The following is a 22,281-nucleotide window of genomic DNA, read 5'->3' on the forward strand; positions in this document are numbered from 1 at the left end:
AGAGTTTTGTTTTAAGTAGAGTAGCAGTCTGCTTATAAGACATATCTAATTCCAGATGATCTTCTTTTGTGCAACAACTTGCTGAAATGAAAATGACTAATTTCTACACAGCATTTTTTTCTTAATAAGAAAGTTCAGGGAGCTAGAAGGACTTAGAATTATTGACTTGGGAACGATTTTGTCCACTCCAGTACCACTTTTGGCCTACTAATAGGATCCTTGATTTTTTTTTTTTTTTTTTAGCAAATCCATAAACGTGAGAGGTACGCATCTCTCTAATAAAACAGAATCGGATATCTATCTCTGACATAAAGTGTCACTTGTCGACGTGAGGATGAACATTGTCTTATAAGTACAATTTGGATTTTATTTGTAAAATTCCAGACAGGTTTGAACTCTTTCCACTAAAGCCAATGAAACAGATGCGGCATTCTGAAGGACTTGTTTGACGACTATGTGTTCTGGTGCTTGTAGTTCAGTGCTCCCCAGGCCACTACTACAACACAACAACACACCGCTGCATCCGCTGCCCCACGGGCACCTTTCAGGTGGAGTTTGGGCAGAACTACTGCATCGCCTGCCCTGGAAACACATCCACGGATTTTGATGGCTCCACCAGCATTATGCAGTGCAAAAGTATGAGCGTACACGACGAAGCATTTTGATTGGCCGAACAAATCGAAAGAGTTGACGAAACAGTGTCGCTTCGCAGACAGACAGTGCGGGGGCGAGCTGGGTGACTTCACTGGCTACATAGAGTCCCCCAACTATCCCGGGAACTACCCGGCCAACGTGGAGTGCACGTGGACCATCAATCCGCCGCCCAAACGTAGGATTCTTATTGTGGTGCCGGAAATCTTCCTGCCAATTGAGGACGAGTGTGGAGACTACTTAGTCATGAGGAAAAGTGGTGAGTCTGGTTGTCTTTCGGTCCCTATACCTTTTACAGTTAGTATTTAGCACACTAAATTTGTTTAGTACAGTTCACTTTAACTTGTAAAGCCCCAATCAGACATTGTGACACACTACAGAAAAGAATGTTGTTAACATTTATACCAAATTTACATGATTTTAAAAAATGGCGACTATACAATATAACACAAGGCCTCAAAATTGTGAAAATATGTCAACTGTCAGTCAAATACTTCTACTATGACCTGGAAATATAGATCCGACATTAGTCTGTCCAGCATCTTTCTTATAACCGACACATCAATACATGTTTGACATGTGAAAATAAATCCGCTTAAAGCCTTTGGTGGCTGGTATCTATCTGAGTCGCCGTAGGGCTTTTCCACACCACAACAACAAAGTGCCTTGAAGTGGCCATGCCAACACAAAGCCACTGACCACACACTAGTTGTCCCATCAGAAATTAAAAAAAAAAATTCTACCTCCATGCTTACTATTCGGGCTTTCTCTGTGTGAAGTGTGCATGCTCATGGCAGACATTGTGGCGCTCTAAAGCTGTTAAGCTAGTCCGTAGCCCCGGCCAACACGTACACTGGGAAGTCGGACTTATTAAAAGATTTTTCTCACTCCTTACTTTGTCTGCTTGATGTGCCCGCATTCACCGCTGACGTTGAGGCACTCTAACGCGGCCACACCAGGTGAACGGTTACCTGACTGCACTTTGCAATTGCACCGGATAACTGCTGATGCAAACAAAGTGTTCAGGTTCTTTTATACTTGGGACGACTCATGCCAGGGCCAAGATACATCAGCGGGCTTGCTTTCAGCCATTTCGACTCAGGCGCACTCATGACCCTGATGAGCACCAGCACTATGGAAATTGAATGAATGAATAGGTGTTTTGATATTTTGCACGTGTACGTGATGTTGTGTCATATGGTTGAACTTCACAGCTCTGTTAAACTCTGTGACAACCTACGAAACGTGCCAGACATATGAGCGTCCCATCGCCTTCACCTCTCGCTCCAAGAGGCTCTGGATTCAATTCCGATCCAATGAGGGGAACAGCGGGAAAGGCTTCCAGGTCCCGTACGTTACATATGATGGTAAGTGAAAAAAACATGAATTGCATTTCTTGTCCCATTAATTTGATGTTGTCAAGTCTATTTGTATACATTTTTGTCTTGTGACGCTGTTGATGGACTTTTTACTGTAGAGGACTACCAGGAATTGATAGAGGACATCGTTAGAGACGGGAGGTTATATGCGTCAGAGAATCATCAAGAGATTCTAAAGGTATGCAAATAATCTTTTTTTTTTGTCCTCCACAGAAATGTTATACCTTATCCTACCGTACACTTTCATCCATCAGTTAAATGTACTGTATTATCATATGTACCGTCAATGTTGCCCAAGAGAAGTTTGACCGGTGATTCTTCAAATGTCTTCAAGTACCACTAGAGGTATGCGGGCTCCCCCTGGTGGTATGCAAAAGAATCACTGAATTAGTGAATGGTACAATAACTTAAACGTTTTTTACAGTTCAGTACAGAGTACAGTTCAGTTGTATTTAACTTTTAGGAACAACACGTTGCATTTAATAATTATGACATCTTTGTTTTCAAACATTTTTATTTAGGTAACAGTTATATTGAAATTTATTTTCATTCAATCATTATTTGCATACAGATTTTCAAAGTGTGGTACAATTACCACTCGTGGTGCACTAAATTAAATAAATGTGCATAATGTTACGGTGGCACTATCTTTTTCATTTTAATCCAGTGCCATTCATTTCACTTCTATTTTAACTTTTGTGTACAATACATTCACGTGTAGTGTTTCATTCTCTCATATTCAAGTACAGTCTTGATGTTGAGACTGTGCATAATGTTACGTGACTATTAAAAATATTAAATACGGTTTTTAGGAATAAAACCTGTGGCTTGTGTGAGGTGGTACTTATGTAAAAGTTTGATTACCATTCGGGTAGACGTTTCCCTTTTTTGTTTTGTTTGTTTGTGTATGTGTGCACTGCCCTCTCTTGGAAACAGGTATAACTACAAGCAGCATCTGCTAATGTCAACGTTGATATCAAAGTAAAAAGAAAATTTGTCAGGATTTAAGTTTGTAACAATAATAATAATAATAATAACAATAATTATTATAATAAAATAATGTTTCAGTTTAGCTTTTGCAATTGTTGAGTGCTTGTTCTCATGAGGATGAAGACATCCATGCAAACCGTAGCTGCCCTCCCGTACAAGCCACAAGAGCAAATATACTGTATTTTGGTTTGGAGTAGCACCACCAGCTTCTCCAGAGACCCACCACAAATTCAAGATGAAGCAGCCTCTTGTTCTCACATAAAGTTGATCTATTACAATACACACACTGGCCACAATGTGAAGAACGGCATCCAAACTTGCAAAATACTGCTTTGACAAAAGATTGCAAGGTTATGATCAGAGGTGATTCATTTAATATGATGTATTTTTTGGTAGAAATTGGTGTAGAACTAAACTGATTTATTTCAAATGCTTCATTTAGTCACAAGAGCTAGTCAAAACATTAAGAACGGCTCTGAATATGCGGCTCTGTTCTACACATCTGCCAACTACCGCCACAATTATAAATGTAATTGCGGTTAGGTTGATGCATTCCAACATGCTATAATAACCACGATACTTTTCAAATATGCCCCCTAGTGTTTGTGAGATATAGGAATGAAATCTGAGCAATGGAGCCGATTGGACACGAGCGGTTTCTTGTGATTTCTAACCCTCATTTTTCAGGTTCTTCCTTATTATTGTACCTCAAGATTCACTGACGTTAGACATACTGATAATCAATGATTTTTTTTAGTAGGCGTTTGACTTTTTGTTGTGCCTAAAAAGGCGTTGAGTGTGTTTATGTGTTGAATAACCCCTTTTGTGTTAAATATATTTCATCCTTTCAGTAAATACAGTACAGCACATGCTAATTACTTGTTTATCTCCACTAATGTTTATTCCGTTTGTATGCATTACCTTTACTGTTTGTTGTGTATTTTTCCTATGCTCTTGTGTAGGACAAGAAGCTCATGAAGGCCTTATTCGATGTTCTGGCTCACCCACAAAACTTCTTCAACTACACGGCACAAGAATCCCGAGAAATGTTCCCCAAATCCTTCATCCGCTTCCTGCGCTCCAAAGTCCTGAGGTTCCTTCGTCCGTAAGCAAGTGCTGAAGGACACCATGCTGATGAATAATTAAATCAGCCCCGAGTATTTGTCCGGATTCAATGTTTTCTCTCGTTATATGCTTAATAATGAAGTGGATCACGTAACTGATGCAAGTAATCCTGAGGAGAAATAAAAGAAAAGAGAGCAGACTTTTGAACTGGACCTCTTAGCAGGGGAATATTCTGGCCTCAATAGAGCATCAGGATCACTTCTGCCACTTTGTTTTGGAATTAAAACAGAACAACGACATTAACTGTATAACCTCCTTTTAGATGTATACGTCTCATTATGATGTTTGACGAGCCTCCTTATTTTCATCTTATGTGTATTCATCCAAGTGAATATTGCTCAACCTGCTCATTGCAACACTAGGAGACTTTTGCTGATGGCATTCTGATGGAGGAGTGAGTAGCAAAGTAAATATATACTGAAACTCAGTGATACTGTATATAGAGTGCGTCTGTAGTTTTCACATAGGCTACTATTACAAGTGACAGATATACACAATGAGAAAAACAATGATAGCACATATGTCGTTCTTGGGGACTTTAGCACTATGAAGAAAGTAGTGGAACCACAAAAAGCAATTATCCTGATGAATGTTTTGTATATGATGTAAAAAGTTTTAGGTGAAATGTATGGTAGCAATGAGATGCTTGACGGGATAGTACTGCAACTCTTATTTCAGAGGTTGCCACATTATGGAAAATCACTTTAAATACATCCCACATTCCAAAAAAGAGGACGAATAAATGAAATAAGGGCATCTCAACTCCTCCATTGTTTTTTAAAATTTTGTTTTTTATCGTGAACCAATAACCAAAGACACCTGTAAACTATTCTGACAATTGAGAGCATGTAATGGTATATGACATGTTTCTGAGTAACAGTAAAATTAGGTAAGTCAATGAAAAGTCTTGTAAAATAGAACTGAGCTACTCACCTGCCATAGATGATTCTTGTGTGTGTATATTTTATTGTTTTGTACATCTATTATACTGTAAATAAAGATAGAAACCGTACCAGTATTTTTTCTTCATTTTTAAGATTGTGACTTTCATCTGCTAAATTCCAAGTTTGAAATACAGTATAAAATAATGCAGGAAAAAAATGTGTCATTTAATGTGAGTGATGAGTAACTGTAAAACAACGTTTGTGTCTAATATGAAAGTTTGGAGGCCAACTGAAGTGAAGCCGACTTGTGGGGAATCATTTATTTCACTTTAAGACACGTTTTTTTTTTGTTTTACTTTCTTTTAACAACTCATGTCAATACTGTATTATGTCAAACGGCAACTTAGCATATCACATGCGAGACAAAATAATGTAATGTACTGTAAATGTAAAGGAAAGCCAATGAAATACCATGAGATACCTGGTACCAATACCAGACAGAGAGAGAGAGAGAGATTTTGCGGACCCAAAAATCTGACAGCAAATCCTTGGTTTGGTTTGTTTCGGTCACTACGTCATTCTCGATCTAAACTTGACTCCCCGTCGGTGCTCATGACATTTCACACAATTGAAAAATAAATAATCATCATCCTGTCATTATATGACAGGATGAATTAATATATACTTGTTTATATATTGGTGAAATTTCTTTCCTTGTAAAAATAGCCATTCTTGACTGTCTATCGAAAGAGCTCTACTGTACAGTATTTCCTAATGGAGCACGATGTGCGGAAATTGGTCGCCATGTTCCGGAAGCTCTAAGTCAGCTGATGCGAGGCTGTTTATCTGTGTGGTAGCATCATGGCTAACCTCGTCCCTCGTTAACAGAAAACACGTAACGGCGTGCTGCGTGTAAACCGTTTACCCACTCTCCTTTGTGCACTACACATGTTTTTAAAATGCAGGGTGTGTTTCTTCTACGGACATTTGTCTTTGTGTGTGTTTTGCTTCTAAGCGAAGTGACAGCGAAGGTAAGGTTAACGCTAGCTTGGACGGGGACATATGATGTACATGACGAATGTTTGCTGTTTATTATCACAACTCTTCTACACGTTATGTTGAATTAGTATTCTCAGATAAATTGTATAAAATGTCAGCCATCGAGTCAAGTTTTGTATTTACAGTTCTGAACAGGTGTGATGCCTGTGGAAAATCGTTTGTTGAGCAATTATTTAAGTTTTAAAATATATATATATATATATATCTTGAAATGCAGTTTTAGGTCCATGCACTAGCACGCGCTTTGTCTTGTCTCGTAAGACGATTCAACGTGCAACGACCTTCCTACCTTACTGCCTTCCACTTCTGTCAGGATTTCTGCATGCTAGAAGAGCAACTTTGGCACTCGAGTACCAAAACTACATGTTACTAATAAGCAAAACTTAGCAAAAGTTGAAATATGCGTGCTACTAGTACTTCTCGTGAAGCTAACTAGGAAAATGTAATGTCAGTAGCTTTATTGGTATCACACAATTGTCAGTTGGTGAGCAGTTTTGCCTCCCTTGACATGTAGTTGTCTTACTCGTGTGTCAAAGTTGTGCTACTAGTGTTCGGGAAAACCGCCTGAGCATTCCTTTGGTAATCTTGACATCCAGCTTCAGGTACTAGTACACCGTGTGCCCTCACTTGTACACAATTGAGCACCCTGTCGAGAACGTGTGTATATTTGTAACAAGTGTATGACATTTTTCAACACAACTACAGTAGTAGTACTAGTAAGACACAGTTGTCAAATAGTGCATGGCTTTGCCTCACTCATCACCTGTAATTGTCCTATTATTGTATGCCAATGTTGTCTTACTACGAAAGCCCTCTGGGAACACTTGTTAAACTTAATAAATTTAACTTCCACAATTTAAAATGCTGAATAAATACAGAACTGAATTCATTCTTAAATGTAAGCGCCACATGCTCTTCTCTTAAAAAACAAACAAACAAAACATTAAAAATGTCTTGACCGGTCCGATTTAAAAGTAAGAAAAGTAGTTAGAAAACCCACAAAAATAGAGAGTTAAAACTATAGGTTAAGTCACTATCACAAATGAAAATCCGCAAATCCACAATAACTAAAGCGTGAAGTAGCAAAGGAACACTGTACAGTACACGCTTTGTCTTAACTAGTAAGATAATTGAGTGCACTTGGAGAACAGTAGAAATGTGTCTTACAAGTAACATTTTCCTACCATATTGCCTTCCGCTACTGTATGATGTTTTGACACACTTGCGGGACGACCTTGCCATTCAAGTAGGGCGTCACTATTAGTCTGGCAAAACTATGAACAAGTTGACATCTTCACACTCCTAGTGAAGCACTAGCAGTTAAGTCGTAGAATTTTGGTGTCATTCGTTAGTGCTAGTCGTACACAATTGTCAACAAGTGCACAGTTTTTCCTCACTAGAATGCCAAAGTTGTCCTGCTAGTGAGGATAAAGTCCCCACAAGTACATGGAATTTAAGATGGATTTCGAGAGTATGGAATGAATGCTCAGACGAGCATTGTTTGAGAATTTAATAATGATCCCATTCACTTCAATGTTTTTTTGGGGGGTGGAAAACTTGAAATCTGGGATATGTGAGCATTTTTGTATTATGGAAATTCATTCCTCCCATTCTTGAATTTTTTGAGTGCTTGAAAGTTTGAATCTGTATCGAAATGTGGAAGCAGTAGAATGTCAAAATAAAGTGGCCATAATGATCAACAAAAATTGGGCATAAAGATAATAAAAATCAACAGTATGTTTTAAAATAACATGAGATAATGTTTCTTCCAGAATTCTGAAGACATCCGTTGCAAGTGCATCTGCCCACCATACAGAGAAATCGAGGGACAGATCTACAAGCAGAATGTGTCTCTTAAAGACTGGTATGCTCAGTGTTTTTCACTCCGAATGAATGCATGACCCGGCGTGAATGTCTTGTAATGTGTTTTTTCACCTTTTCCAGTAACTGTCTGCACGTAGTGGAACCAATGCCGGTGGATGGAAAAGACGTGGAGGCTTACTGTTTACGTTGTGAGTGTAAATATGAAGAGAGAAGCTCAGGCACTATTAAGGTAAGTTGTGCAACCATTTGCATTACTGGATAAGTGTTTTAAGCACCAATACAGTAGTTCACTGCTGGCTGAAAAAACACCCTGAGAAAGACTAATCTAAATTTTCAACCTATATTAGTTTAAGTAACTGGTGACGCTTTTTCTGAAATGCTGAAAATTCATACACGTGGTCAAATCTGTATTGTGCAATGGTTTTATTAGTCAAACTCAAAAACAACAACAATCGCAACAAAGAAAATATCTGCAAAACCTGAAGTGCCAGAAAAAAAGACCTTTTTGAAATTGTTGTCAAAAATATGCTTCTGTAGTTCCTGGTCCTTTTTTTTGTTTTTGTTTTTTTGTTTTTTTACTAATAGGGACATATTGCTATTGTTTTTACAGTAATGTCCACATTTTTACCTTTTACTTATCATCAATTCCTGTGGAAAGTACCCCAAATGGGCCATAGGGACATGTATGGAGATTTGTTGGCCTTTGCAACCCTTCTAACCTGTACTATCCCCCCACCCCCACCTAAGGTCACTATCATCATCTACTTGTCCATTTTGGGCTTGCTGCTTCTCTACATGGTCTACCTGACGCTCCTGGAGCCCATCCTGAAAAGACGTCTGTTTGGTCACTCGCAGCTCATTCAAAGTGACGATGATGTTGGGGTATGTGATCACATCGCCTCACGAAAAACTCATTTTCTAGAAATCTGTCTCATCGTAACCATCCCCAACCAGTGGCCACTGTCTAATAGTAATATTTATGCAATGTTTTTCTTATTTACAAGGTAACACTTAGCTGTGAGGGCTTGTGGATGTGCATATAAGCTAAGAATTCCCCAAACATCTAGATCAAGTTTAACACGATTGTAGGTTTGAAATACTGAAATGTAAATATAAAAATAGGAAACTTTAAAGCAGCTGTTTAAATGGGTTGAGGCATGAAGTTGCCAGTGCAAATGAGCGATGTGTTATTTGTCATCATTCTCTGTGGCGGCAGCAGATGTATTGCGCGGGAGAGCCGACTGTAGGATCCATTTGAGAGCCCAATCACTTGCACACTTGCTGAGTGCTCGAGTCGGCTTCTCATCATAGCACATCCATTATTTAGCGGGAGGTGGTCAATGCAGTTATGTCTCTCTCCCTACATGCCAGCATGGGAAACAACATTAGGTACACCTGCACAATCGAATGAAATCCAATACCGCACTAGAGTTGTTGCATCAATTTTTCTGCGGATCCGCGGAAATCCGCCATTTTATTTCTTAAATTGATCATTTTTGTGAATCGTCTAAATCCGTTGAGAAAATTTTAGGGGGGGTCGGGTACCTTATCGTCGAGTTTTCACGAGCTCTCCCGATCAGTCTTTCCATCTTCCGATTGTAAACAGCCCTGCGATTGGACGTGTATGATGTCTTACTTGTTGTGATTGGTCGCCCCGTCCAGGCCACGCCCCTTTCCATTTTTTTTCCATCACTAGCCATTGCCATCCCTGCTATTCGAGCTATTCACTCCCCGGCACATAAACCGATGCCCCTCACGTGAATCAAACCCAAGGCTGTGTGGTTACAGGCGTAATTCTGAACCGCTTGTTCAGAGGAGCCGAGACTTCTTTTTTGTCGAGTTGTTTTATTTGGCAAATTTCGCTCGAGAAGAACAACAATGTAATGAAAACAATAACGTCGGGGATCAGATTCTGTTTTGAATGTGCAACCTTGTGAGAAATATCCAAGAATCTGTGGAAAAAAGTCAAACGTAATGAAAAAGAGAGCGTGAACAACATCACAACGTGAAACCTGCTCACCGGCATCTCGACAGGATTCAGTACCTGACTAGCATCTCCCCAAGTAACATTCTAATTTGTTCCTTGTGGAGATCATATAAGCGGGGCTTATTTTATGGGAAAATTCTGATATTGCACTTGTTGCATTGTAATTTTAATGTTGTGCTCTTTTATCCGTGTGACATTTTTTTTCCGAGACACCGAAATTCCTCCAGGGAATACGAACTGTCCTGCAGAATTTTTGGCCGTTGAAGAGCTTTCAAATTAGCACTTCAGTTGATGGAAGAAATGCTGACAGAAAACATGAACTCTTGTAATCTTTGACCTGGGCTTCATATGCTGTCGTCCTTTGAAAGTGACGCTCTTCTGGGACATGATGTGGACATTACAAGTCTTATCACCCTTGTTCAAATGATAGGTTTTTGAGAGAGGGGGAGAGAGAGAGAGCAAGCGTGCGAGCGAGCTCAAGATGAATAATTTAGAATCCTTTAAACCAGTAATGTGACCTACAATTTGTGTGCCGCAATTGAGAAGAAAAAAAAACATTTGAGAGCAAAGTAAAAATAAATATAGATGATGTGGTTGCACACTGTGTTTAGACCAATCACATTCAAACTCTTGTTCAATGGGAGCCATCACACAGCATCCACTGTTTAATGCAAGGGTGTCGCTGGCCACATTTTAGTTACCGTTTCCCTTGGAAGGCTGTGATGACTGAAGCCATATAAAGAAGTCAAGAATAACTGTTGATTCAACTATTGTTTAAGTTACGATCATGAGGGATTTGGTAACAAGAAAATGCTTCACATATCTCTCTTATTTATTACATTTGAGAATTCAAAATGCTGTTCGACATCTTAGAAAGCTTCATGGAAGTTGACAAGTTTGATCTGTTTTTGCGGGCCACATAAAATGATGTAGTGGGCCAGATCTGACCCCTGGGCTTTCAGTTTGACACATGTGATTTAATGTATCGTACCTTTGATTAACCGAAAATAAAGTTGAGGTGTTTTTGTTGGGTTTTTATGACTTTTCTTTTTCTAGAAGAAGCTCAAAGGTTTGTGCTAAAACTGACACGCGGATCGTTAGCCTAATAGCATAATTGCCCAAGTCATTTTTAACGTACTGTTCGAATATAAATCACAACATTACCATAATTGAGTTAGGCAATTATGTTGTAAAGCTAACAACTTGGAACTGTTTGGAATTCCTTGTACATGAACATGGGAAAGTCGACTTTTTATTTCACCTGGCATGCAAACAGACTCATCTCGTATGTGTTTTTTTTCTCCTTGTTTTCCAAAAACGTTCAGAAATTACTTGGGCAACAATGTCATAAAGAGAAATCAATTATTTTATTAGGCTAATGATTTGTAATTGTTCTTAATTCCCACAGGAGTGCCAAACCCTCTTCTTGTTTATTGAATTAGATTTTTTTTTCACGTTTCACAAACAAAATGGCAATTATGTTACTAGGCTAAAGCAATTACGGTCTGCTGTTACGCTAATGACTTGCAACGGTTCTTAATTCCTTGCATTTGAACAGGGGTGTGTCAACTTGTCCACTGTAGTGCAGCATTTTCAGAAGGTTTTGGATTTGCTACATTATAAACCTTGGAATATAAGGCATGGAATGTCATACAGGCCCTAACTAAATAATCGTCTTCGTTTTCAGGACCAGCAGCCTTTTGCAAACGCTCACAACATCCTCTCTCGCTCACACTCTCGACCCAACATGCTGAACAAGGTCGAGCACGCCCAGCAGCGCTGGAGGAGGCAAGTCCAGGAACAGAGAAAGTCTGTGTTTGACCGTCATGTCGTCCTCAGTTAAAAGATGGAGAGGACAAAAAAAAAAAATCCCCCAAACAACAACACACTGTGACCGAGTCTGTGACTTGTATCTCTTCCCGTTTCTCATTTTGTGGTTTGTATCTCCGTAAGTGTCAATGAAGTACAAACTAGATCAAAAGGGATATTACAAGCGATCACATAGATATTCATTTTTTCTCTCCGTTTCACTATTGTTTCGCTGTTTTCAATGATATGTCTGAACTCATGCACGGATGCTCTCAGAGGAATATATCTTGAGAATGTGACTAATAAATGCCAGATAAAAACCTTATAAGACAATGATTTGTTATATCTGCTGGACCAGCACCACATTGGATCAAAGCTGGGCCACCCACGTATATTTTGCACACTAAACTGTCCGCACGGACTGAAGACATCTTATGAAGGCGTTTCCTTTTTGATTGCGAATATTGTACTGAGTAAGTCGATGTTGAATATATTTGACATTTTCATTTGATCTTAGTTGCTGAAATAGGTGATCTCGTGTTATTTATCTGTGCATCTTTTAGTGACATTTGGACTTTAAATTTTATTTTTATTAACTGTATGGCGACTGATACCCACCAGATGTATTCCACTTTGGGACAGGAAGTTAACCAGTGAGGCCAAATGTGAACGTAATGACAGACATGGTGAAAAGGTGTATAGCCGTTCCAAATCTGTTAACTTGAGTTCTTTTTATCAAGGTCCTAAATAACATACCTACGGTAGTTGGACACCCGCCGCGCGAGCGACACACTGGAGTTATTATAATAACTGCTTTGGGGTGGCCTCTGAAACCATTCCTAAGGGTTGTAACGTGTGCTACCTTTTAACTTTGAAATAAATGAATGTGAATATTTGTGATTCTTGCAACTGTGCCGTCGCCATTTTGTGAATCGCGCTCCAAACCGCGACAAACTTTCCCTCCAGGTGCAGTCTGTACACAAAGTGAATGTATCCAGTCACATCTGTTAGCGATCTTTAACAGACACACGTTGACTATTTTGAGAGTTTTCCAATGCACTGCCACAATGGAATGGAAACAAAATCACATGATTGTAATTGATGGTGCGGCCCCCACCCCCCTGATCCCCTAGCCATTGTCTTTTAGAATTTGAAACCACGTTCTATTTTGTAAGTCCAGTGATATTTAGACACGGGTAATTTTTATTTTTTTAAAGTTGAGCCCCAACGGACGTCACCAAATGCTGCGTGGCCTTCCTTCGGCTGCTGCGCCACGGCTGCAATTTTGTGGGACTCATTTGGGTTGAGGTCAGGTGACTTGCTTGGCCAAGAATATTCCATTTGTTTGCCTTGAAAACCCGTCGGTTTGCTTTGGCTTGTGTGTTTTGGGTAATCAGACATCCTGCACTGTGAAACGCTGTTTAATCACCCCCAATTTTTTGCTGCATTTGGCTTCAATCTTAGAAGAATGTGGCACATTAAAGTTGATCCGGCACCTTGTAACAACAGTCACCTCATCAGTATGCGCCAGCAATGCTTTTCTTTGGGATGTGTGCCGCTTTTCCTCCTCGCCACTTGCTTTTTGAGCCATACATGTGCAGATACTTGGATGAGATTACGAAATGGTTTTAATCGTTAAAAATGTCAATCTGGATTTATTGTTATGACCTTTGGAATTGAAGAGGAAGATGATAGTGTTACATCCATTGCAGGAGAGCGCAAGAGGGCCAGCTACGCTATGTTAAGATTGATGCTTTAGTAATTGTGAGGGAAATTCTGTTAGCCAGTCGCTTACCTTACAGAAAGAATACATTAAAATGGTTAATGTTAAAATACGTATATGTACATATTAAGGCAAGGGATGGAAATATGTTCAATCCACAAATTTTCATGAGTTACACAAAATGCAGCATATTCATAAAGATTAGAAATAAACAAAAACAAATATTATAACTTTGCTGAATAAGAAAAATAACAGTCGCCCATTACATTTATGGTGCGCTTCAGCTTCAGTATTAAGGATTCCAACAGTCCAAATGATCATGAAAACAGTACAGTGAGTGAGTGGTTAGGGTGACTGCTCCACAGTTTAGAGGTTTCAGGTTTGAATCTCATCACCTGTGCAAATGCCATAGATGGGCTAGTGAAATAGCACAGGGATGGGCAACCAGCTAGTTGCATGTGACTGCACTGAGTGGCCATTTGATTTTTAAAATGCTGATAAACATTCGACACACATATTCCACAAGAAATACGGTGAGTCCAAAATATGATAACATATTGGAAACAAATCTGAATACGCATATCTACAAATACTCATTCATTCATTCATCTTCCGAACCGCTTGATCCTCACTAGGGTCGAGGGGGGTGCTGGAGCCCATCACAGGGCACACAGAGACGAACAACCATCCATGCTCACACTCACACCTAGGGACAATTTAGAGTGTTCAATCAGCCTGCCACGCATGTTTTTTGGAATGTGGGAGGAAACCGGAGCACCCGGAGAAAACCCACACAGGCCCGGGGAGAACATGCAAACTCCACACAGGGAGGCCGGAGCTGGAATCGAACCCGGTACCTCTGCACTGTGAAGCCGACGTGCTAACCACTGGACTACCGGGCCGCTCTATGAATACTGAATTCCAAATATGTCGTTTTAAAGTTGTAATATCATCATTCACCAGTAGATGGCAGACATGTCTTATTTGCCCTTACACCGGGTTTTATGCCCTCTATTATGCGAGTAGGCCTAATATATTGTTTTCAGATTTGAAACGATGTCTGTAAGACAGAGTACCTCAATCATATTACAATTTTGAGTGAGCTGATTTTTGTGGAAAAAAAAACTTCTTAAACTGAATGTTGGTTTCTTGTTCAGCAGCATTGTGCCATCCTTGAATGGCAATTTTCATGCAAGAGAGCCCTTAGCAATGATGAAATTTAAAAAAATAAATAAATTACTATATGTGGATAATTTGTTGTTTGTTTGGTTTACAATAATTTATCTCGATAAATGTATTAAAATGTGTCATAAAAAACTATTGCACTATTGAAAAGTATTGATGAAGGTTGTTGGTAATAGTTTCATGTTTTTCCATGCAATGATTTGTATGTATTGTTCACATTCAAATGATCGCAATGCTCAGCACTCAGACTAAATTTGATGAATAATGACACTGTTCACTCAGCACGCGTTGCCGCAATACATTTGACTTCAACTTCCAGGAAACCACTCTTGAATTTCTTTCAGTTCCCTGGCCACATGTGCATATATTGACTTATGCATATGCGCCAAAATATAATCTGAATGTCGTCTAGTTATAAGAAGGTTACAGGAATTAAAGTTTAAAGTTAAGTCAACAATGCAACACCGAAATTAGCAGCGTGGTGTTTGTTAAATTGGAAAAAAAATCAACGATTGGAAAAAGCTCACCAAACTCAAATCAAAAGCTCGTTTCATCCCGCTGGACTCGAGCCGGACATCTAATTAGCGGATCCTTGGGCAAATATGTAATCAGTAATCACCATTCGCATCTTTTCATCCAGAGAAATGATCCACACAACGTTGCGTCATCGTTTCCTGTCCATTTCACTTTTTTTCTTTCACGTCTTCTCTGCAGTCCCACGGAGGAGACGATTTTTTTCCACAGAAGGGGAAAAAAAGTGTTGGGGCTGCACACGCGAAGAAGAGCGACAGTGTGCTGGAGAATGGATCACTGAGTAAACACGTCAACCACGCAAACAAGCAGGTAGGGCTTGATCATTTCTTCACTTGATGCTGTAAATGTCAACACCAACCAGAAAAGTTGACACTTTTCACCAACTTTGTTAGCCATCCGGGATTGCGTGTTCGTCAGAAGAGAGTTCGAAGTGTCTTCATTTGTTCCATATTGTTCATGATCGAAACGACACAAGTTACAGTTCATAATACTGTACACGCCTACATTGTATTTGTCTTCCCATCACGAAATGTCACATTTAACGTATCGGAAAAACTTCCAGTCGATGGATGCATTTACACAAAATGGCCTACAGGCGGCGCTTCAGTCTATGAAATGTCTCAATGCAAACCACCCGTGCTTAAATAGATGAAGCCCCCCCCCCCCCCCCCCGCCTTCTTTTCTTAGAAAGCGTTCCACTCTCTATTGTCTGTCTCAACAAGTTGCATTTCATTTGATGACAGGGCGGATTCAGTTTGCGGACACTTGAACGCAGTCGTCATGAATGGAAGCGTTTTCCGGCTTATAATGTGATCTTTAGGAAATGACTTGTATGGGAAGCTGCTAATACTTGATATCCATTTTAAGGTCTGTGTACTAAGTAGGCCCTTTGTACTAGTCAGTTGTACAAGTAGTCGTGTTTTTCCACGACTGTATGCCATTTTTGCACACTAGTATGAGCTACATGGTACTATCCGTGCAAAACGATGCACTAGCTGACATCAGCATGCTACTAGTCCTACCAGCAAGTCACGAAATGTTAATTACTGTTGTAGATTATTTTTGTCAGCACTAGTTCACAGTTGTCAACTAATGCAGTTATGCCTGTCGAGTACCATGTAGTTGTCCTACTGGTATGCCAATATGGCCTACTTGTTTCTTTCTTTTTTTTCTTTCTTTCTTTCCATCAGAGACAATACATATTATTCGACACAAATGTAAACATGCCAGAATTAGCCAGAAGGCAATTTTTCTTCCGCAGTCCCGAGACCAGGGGTCACCAACATGGTGCCCGCGGGCACCAGGTAGTCCGTGAGGACCACACTTATAGCCCGCCAGTGCTAGCACTGGCGGGCTATTATTTAAATTAAATTATTATTATTATTTAAATTATTTTTATTATTAAAAATATATTATTTAACTATTATTTAAATTATGATTTAAAAATGCAAACACGGGCACTATTGTGAGACATCTTTAAGATGATCCGAGCCTGAAATTTTTAATCATTAAGTATTAAAAATAACACATTCTAATATTATTAAATGTAATTTGTACAAATGTTATTTCAGACGTGTATCAATTTGGTAGCCCTTCACACAATTATCACACATGAAGTAGCTCTCACTCTCTAAGTTTGGTGACCCCTGCCCTAGACGGATGGTGTCATCTTAATTTAAAAACAAACAAACAAACAAACAAACATTAACAACACATTTACTAAAAGTACTCCAAAGATAACATTTCATGTCTACACAACAAAACAACTGATTTCCAAAAAAGCACTTTGAAGCAAACATGCACATTATAAAACACAACGGACCAAACAATGACACAAACAACACAAAAACATAGCAACTGTGGATTACTCATCGTTTTTTCCACCACTGGACAGTACTGACCCGTATTGTTTTGTGTTTTTTGTTATTGTAAAGTGTCCTTGGGTGTCTTGAAAGGCGCTTATAGATAAAATTTATTATTATTATTATTATTATTATTACTATTATTACTGCTTTCAACTAGTGTATGACATTTCTGCACACTTGTAGCCAGGCAGCTTTGGCATAGCAGTAGGACAACTACATGTTAATATTGGGGGAAATCACCTGTGCACTACTTTGTGCTACTCGTGAATCATCAGATGATAATGAGTAGAATTTTAAAATGTCATTTTAAATTCCCAGGCGCATTCATTTTGGCTTGACTCGAGAGACGGCCTAGAAGTGCCCCAGCTGAGAGGTGTTGCGAATATTTTGATTTCTTTCTGTCTATGAGGGCCCAAATGTTCCAAGCATTTCTCAGTTTGATCCATTACATCTCTCTAAATGTTAAAAGATGAGGTCAGTACAATTTTGCTGACTATTGATAAGTGATATTGATGTAAATGAATGCTTTCATGAGCTACTTTGAATGAGAGTGGGACACATTTGAGGCCAAACATGTATTATTATTATTATAAATCGGATTCTGCATTACCATTGCAAAATTGACAGTGGGTGTGGTTTATGATCATTGGTCAGACCATGAATATACACTTTTCTTTGGAAGTAAAGAGGCACATGCTGCATATATGGTGTCTATGAAAGTCAGCTACACCAAAGCGTCCAATATTTCCACCTTTTCGAGAGAATCCGAGATGAATTTCTGTAGAGTAGGTGGCAAAAGCCCCGGAGCTGTGTGGAATAATCCCCTTTAGATGTTTGAGGATTTTGGCGCGGTGCTAAATCCTAAACAAACATGTGTAGAGCTCAGCTGTTTTATTTGACATAATAAATGTGATGGCGGCTTAAGCAGGTGTCCAAGCATTGACTGTTAACTCAGCTCACTTCGGAAATCAAGGATGTTAAGTCTTTAAATCTGCACAGCTTCATGTGTTGGTTGACGTGAAGAATTTTGCATGGATTTACGGATGCTCCTGTAATATGCTCCAGAGGGGCGTTGTGCGAAGGAACCCAGACATGATTCACAGAACGTTTCAATTCAAATGAGGCCTACGGTGAACATGTGCCTAGCAGCAGTTAGCATTATTATTATTATGTACTGGTCGATGTTGTGTCCTCACTTGTAAGACAATTCACATAAAGGGACTGTCTTACTAATAGTTTTTTTTAACTACTCTATGACCTTTTAACACAAATAGTTGAACAACTAGAAGGACAACTACGCGTACATGTTTTTACTAGTGAGGCAAAACTCTGCTCTAACTGACATCTGCCCTTTACTCGTACAATATTACCACTCAAGTGCTAGATATAAACTAGCTCTTTGTCCTCAGGAGTAAATCAATTACTTTACTAGTGGAACAACAGTGTTACTAAAACCTTTTTTTACTGCCTTCTCCATTGAATGACGTTTCTGAACACTAGTAAGACAATTGTGGCATACTAGTAGAAAAACTATGTTATTAGTGAGGCATAAAAGGGCACTATTTGATATGTGGGCACTAGTACTGCTGCTAGTGATGTCCTGATGTCAACTAGTACCTTTATTTACAGGTATATCCATACTTGTGCACTTTTGGCTCACTAGTAACATGTACTTGTCCAACTAGTATGCCCAGTTGTCCTGCTAGCAAGGACATAGTAGATACTAGTACACAAATCTAATGCCGTTTGAACATTTTTGTGATATCCTAAACAGCCATCGTAAGGTCCATGTACCCATACACCATTTATCCTTAGTGTAGGGGTAAAATAACTGTCTTACGAGTAACATTCTCCACTTCCACTTTGCTATGACATTTCAGCACACTAGTAGAACAACCGTGGCAAACAAGAAGCACACCTACAAGATACTGTATTAGTGAAACAAAGCGCTGGTGTCGTTGATATCTGCGCTGTACATGTACTCCAAGTAAAGCACTGAATGTTAACTAGGAGACCTTTATGTCAGTAGAAGTACTAGTAGCATGCAGTTTTTCTTTACACTTCTGGATGATATTTCTGCACTCCAGTGGGAAAGCAAAAAAAAAAAAAAAAACACATGGCGGCGCATATCCATTAAGTTGTTTGACAACTACATGTTACTCTTGATGCAAAATCGCAAGAGGGCATTTTGGTCATACTAGTCGTATCCAGGAGGCGACTCGTGAGTGACATTTACCTACTAGTTGAGTCTAGTAGTGCTACCATTGCAGGACATTAGATTACTAGTCATGTTTATTCGTGTACAAGTGGTGAATCATGGCACGAGGATTGGACAAAGTGTTACTGAGAAGAAGGACAAAAAGCTTACTGGTCGTATGAACCTGGCTGGCTACGTAGGATAAGGCACAAATGCTTAAACTGCTTCCCACAGCATCTTTTGTGTGCGGACATTCCAAGGGTTCAGGAAGGACAATCGTTACAAGACGGAGTTGCGAGGCTTCCTGCTGACTTGATCTTACACACTGCCATGACGGATGTCTGCATTTTCTGACTTCCTCTGTTCCCGTCCAACCCTGTCAGATGATAAAAACTCCCCGAGAGGGGGAGTGGAGCAACTTTTATGGATGAGAGGCACCGCGACAGACCATGCAAATCGGAATGACTCCAAGACAATCTAATGTATTCATATTGTGTAGTGAACGCTTTGTAGTGCTGTCATGTACTTCATCGTCACACTTGATCTTTACAGGACATGACAATTTTGGTCCCACTGCGGGCAAATAAAATGCAACTAGTTATTGGGGAGGGGCCATCTGCATCCTTTTGAAAAAGACTCAGAATCCCCCAGTGTTGTCTCTAGGGCGCAGCGGCATTTACATGCACTCAAAAGTCAATTTGAGAATTTATTGAAGATCCTTGATAGCCAGTTTAAGGTCCATGTACTTGTATGCTATTTGTCCTTACTAGTAAGACAATTCAACACGCTAATAGAATGACAATGGCACACGACTAGAGCGGCTGTATCTTACGAGTTACGTTTCGCCACTACTAGTGCCACTAGTGGCCTGTGATTAAACCTTTTAGTAAAATACTGTGTATGTGGATGTGTAAGACACTAGTAGCCTCATCATTAAGAAAAAAAATATACTGCATTTTATTTGCTTTCCATAAAGAAAAGAAATATGCTGTTTTTGGCGGACTACACCTGGGTGAAAACTCATTGAACTTTGTAAACACATGAGGCGTTGCATAAAAGAGAGTATTTTAGAAATTTCTTGGACAATTTTTAAAAAATGTCTTTGAAGCGCCCCGACAAATTTTTAACAAGCAATCTTTGTTGTACGTTTCACCTAGATCTGTGAAACCCGCGAGCTGCGTAACGACCCAAGACATCCCAAAAAGTCTGTCTTTTAGATCCATATGCTAAAATTTAAGTTGAAAAGTTTTTGAAAGCTTTATATTTCGTCCACACTATTACCGTGGCGACGGGCCGTTTGCAAAGAAAAATGACATTGTTTTTGAGGGTCTACAACGAGTGGTTCTTAACCTGGGTTGGATCGAACCCCAGGGGTTCAGTGAATCGCTCTCAGGGGTTCGACCGGAGTCTTTGCCTTGAAGGTTAAGACGCACCCAACTCAACATATCAATTAGTTATGACACACACATTTTTTAAGTGTCTCGGTTAATGACCTGGAGGCCACAAATGAATTCAGACGCCTTCAAGTGTTTATGAAAGACTCCATTTGTAAATGGACATGGGGAAGTCCTCGTGACATTTTTTTTTTTTTGCTGCCTGCTGGCGAACGTTCGTGCGTGCAGCCGTTCACTCTTGAATATTCATCCGAAATCTGCCATCCATGCAGCGGGACAATAAACAAGACGAGAGTGCGAGTATGAATGCCTGCAGGAGGAGGAGCAAGACGCCGGGGCCAAATCACGACAAAAGTGGGGGCAAACAACCCGTTTCCATGACAACATGGCCAGCCTTCCAAAAAGGCGGCTGGAGAGCTTCATTCTTCTCTCTCTCTCTCTCTCTCTCTCTCTCTCTCTCTCTCTCTCTCTCTCTCTCTCTCTCTCTCTCTCTCTCTCTCTCTCTCTCTCTCTCTCTTTCCCCCCCTCTCTCTCCCCCTCTCTCACGCACACTCTTTTTGGGTCAGTTTTACTTGCAAAGACATGAGTGGGACATTATTGCGAAAGACAGGTATCCGACGAACTTGAATGGACTAACATCTCAAAATGTCAGCCGCCCTGCGCTCGAGGAACCACTCGGAGGTAAAACAACAACAATCAAACAAACAAAAACAAAACACAGCACACACGCAAAACCCGAAGTTCACAACGACCCGCGAGGCTGCACGTTAGCTAAAAACACGTTTTAGCTGCAACAAAATTAAGCAACATTTGATAATTGAGGTGTTGTGGAAAAGTTTCAAGCTGCGTTTCAACAAAATAGTGGTTTCCACGTGACCATATTTGGTCATAATGATGTTTAACGATCAAGTGGAGCTAAGTGGCTCAACATCGCATCTCTGCTGTGTTGATGTCTGTATTCATTGGAAGTGTAATGAGTGATAATTAAGGCAATGAAAAGTCGAAGCAGTTCTATATGTTTTAATAAGTCATAAAAAAGGTCAGTCCTCTAAATAAAATGAATAAACATCCTCATCCATCCATACGTACATGCATTAAGTTCCCAAAAATCGAAGTTCAGTTCTCAAAAGTTTGTTCTGACTGAAGGCGACAATGTGTCACTTTTTGGGGAATTTTAGATCCTGGGAAATGGAAATGTTTGTTTTTCCCCATATTTACATGGAGTGACGCACAATGTTTTGTCTCGGGTGAGTGAGCACAGTTATTTGTGATAGTAGAAACTGCTTTTCTTTTAAATGCAGCCCATTCTCTGTGATAAAGTATAGGGTTACAAGCAATTTTCTTTGTTAATGTTAAGCATGTTTGATATCTTACTGTATTGTGATATTACACATCATGTTCTGTGTAGTTTAAATGTTTTACGCACAGTCACAGTGATTCTCAGTGTAGCAGGAGCACCACTATTGGTACACGGGCTCCCTCTGATGGTACCTGAGAGAATCACTTAATTAGAAATACAAATATACTAAAAACTGTCACCCAGAATAACATAACACAAAAACTTTTGCATACAGCCTGGTAAAACTTTTTTAAAAAAATCAGAACAGTGCATTTTAATTTATTAGGTGAACTTCTCTTTTAAATACAATACATTCAGTCCTGAAGAAATGTTTGT

The 22,281-nt window shown here is 39.5% G+C and overlaps 3 protein-coding genes across 7 annotated transcripts in view; all 3 read left to right on the forward strand.

Annotated features, from left to right (window-relative positions):
- The window catches only part of scube2 (signal peptide, CUB domain, EGF-like 2), a 38,376-nt gene extending 33,219 nt beyond the window's left edge, over positions 1 to 5,157 (forward strand). For all 4 annotated transcript variants that reach the window (XM_052063621.1, XM_052063624.1, XM_052063625.1 and 1 more), the window contains 5 exons: positions 475 to 636; positions 713 to 910; positions 1,866 to 2,018; positions 2,129 to 2,208; positions 3,983 to 5,157. In XM_052063621.1, the coding sequence (XP_051919581.1) occupies positions 475 to 636; positions 713 to 910; positions 1,866 to 2,018; positions 2,129 to 2,208; positions 3,983 to 4,129 (740 nt within the window). In that variant the 3' untranslated portion in view covers positions 4,130 to 5,157. The remainder of the gene's footprint in view (positions 1 to 474; positions 637 to 712; positions 911 to 1,865; positions 2,019 to 2,128; positions 2,209 to 3,982) is intronic.
- A 675-nt stretch (positions 5,158 to 5,832) lies between these two features.
- tmem9b (TMEM9 domain family, member B) lies at positions 5,833 to 12,617 on the forward strand. The gene is made up of 5 exons (XM_052063685.1): positions 5,833 to 6,060; positions 7,861 to 7,952; positions 8,033 to 8,141; positions 8,660 to 8,794; positions 11,587 to 12,617. The coding sequence occupies exons 1-5, from the start codon at positions 5,989 to 5,991 to the stop codon at positions 11,740 to 11,742; spliced, it is 564 nt and encodes a 187-aa protein (XP_051919645.1). The 5' UTR covers positions 5,833 to 5,988; the 3' UTR covers positions 11,743 to 12,617.
- A 2,675-nt stretch (positions 12,618 to 15,292) lies between these two features.
- Positions 15,293 to 22,281, forward strand: part of dennd2b (DENN domain containing 2B) — a 56,327-nt gene continuing 49,338 nt past the window's right edge. Inside the window, exon 1 of one of the 2 annotated variants that reach the window (XM_052063600.1) lies at positions 15,293 to 15,459. The gene's annotated coding sequence lies outside the window, so the exon portion shown is untranslated. Of the gene's footprint in view, positions 15,460 to 21,132; positions 21,288 to 22,281 lie in introns of those variants that run through there. The other variant, XM_052063599.1, reaches the window with a different exon arrangement.

The sequence above is a fragment of the Hippocampus zosterae genome, chromosome 4, assembly GCF_025434085.1.
Source record: "Hippocampus zosterae strain Florida chromosome 4, ASM2543408v3, whole genome shotgun sequence".
NCBI lineage: Eukaryota > Metazoa > Chordata > Actinopteri > Syngnathiformes > Syngnathidae > Hippocampus > Hippocampus zosterae.

What these genes read in the sequence shown, in the direction of transcription:
- tmem9b (XM_052063685.1), top strand. Translation starts at nt 5,989, where the DNA reads ATGCAGGGTGTGTTTCTTCTACGGACATTTGTCTTTGTGTGTGTTTTG. An exon ending in AATGTGTCTCTTAAAGACTG is followed by an intron (nt 7,953 to 8,032) that starts GTATGCTCAGTG and finishes CACCTTTTCCAG; the next exon opens with TAACTGTCTGCACGTAGTGG. An exon ending in GAAGCTCAGGCACTATTAAG is followed by an intron (nt 8,142 to 8,659) that starts GTAAGTTGTGCA and finishes CCCCCACCTAAG; the next exon opens with GTCACTATCATCATCTACTT.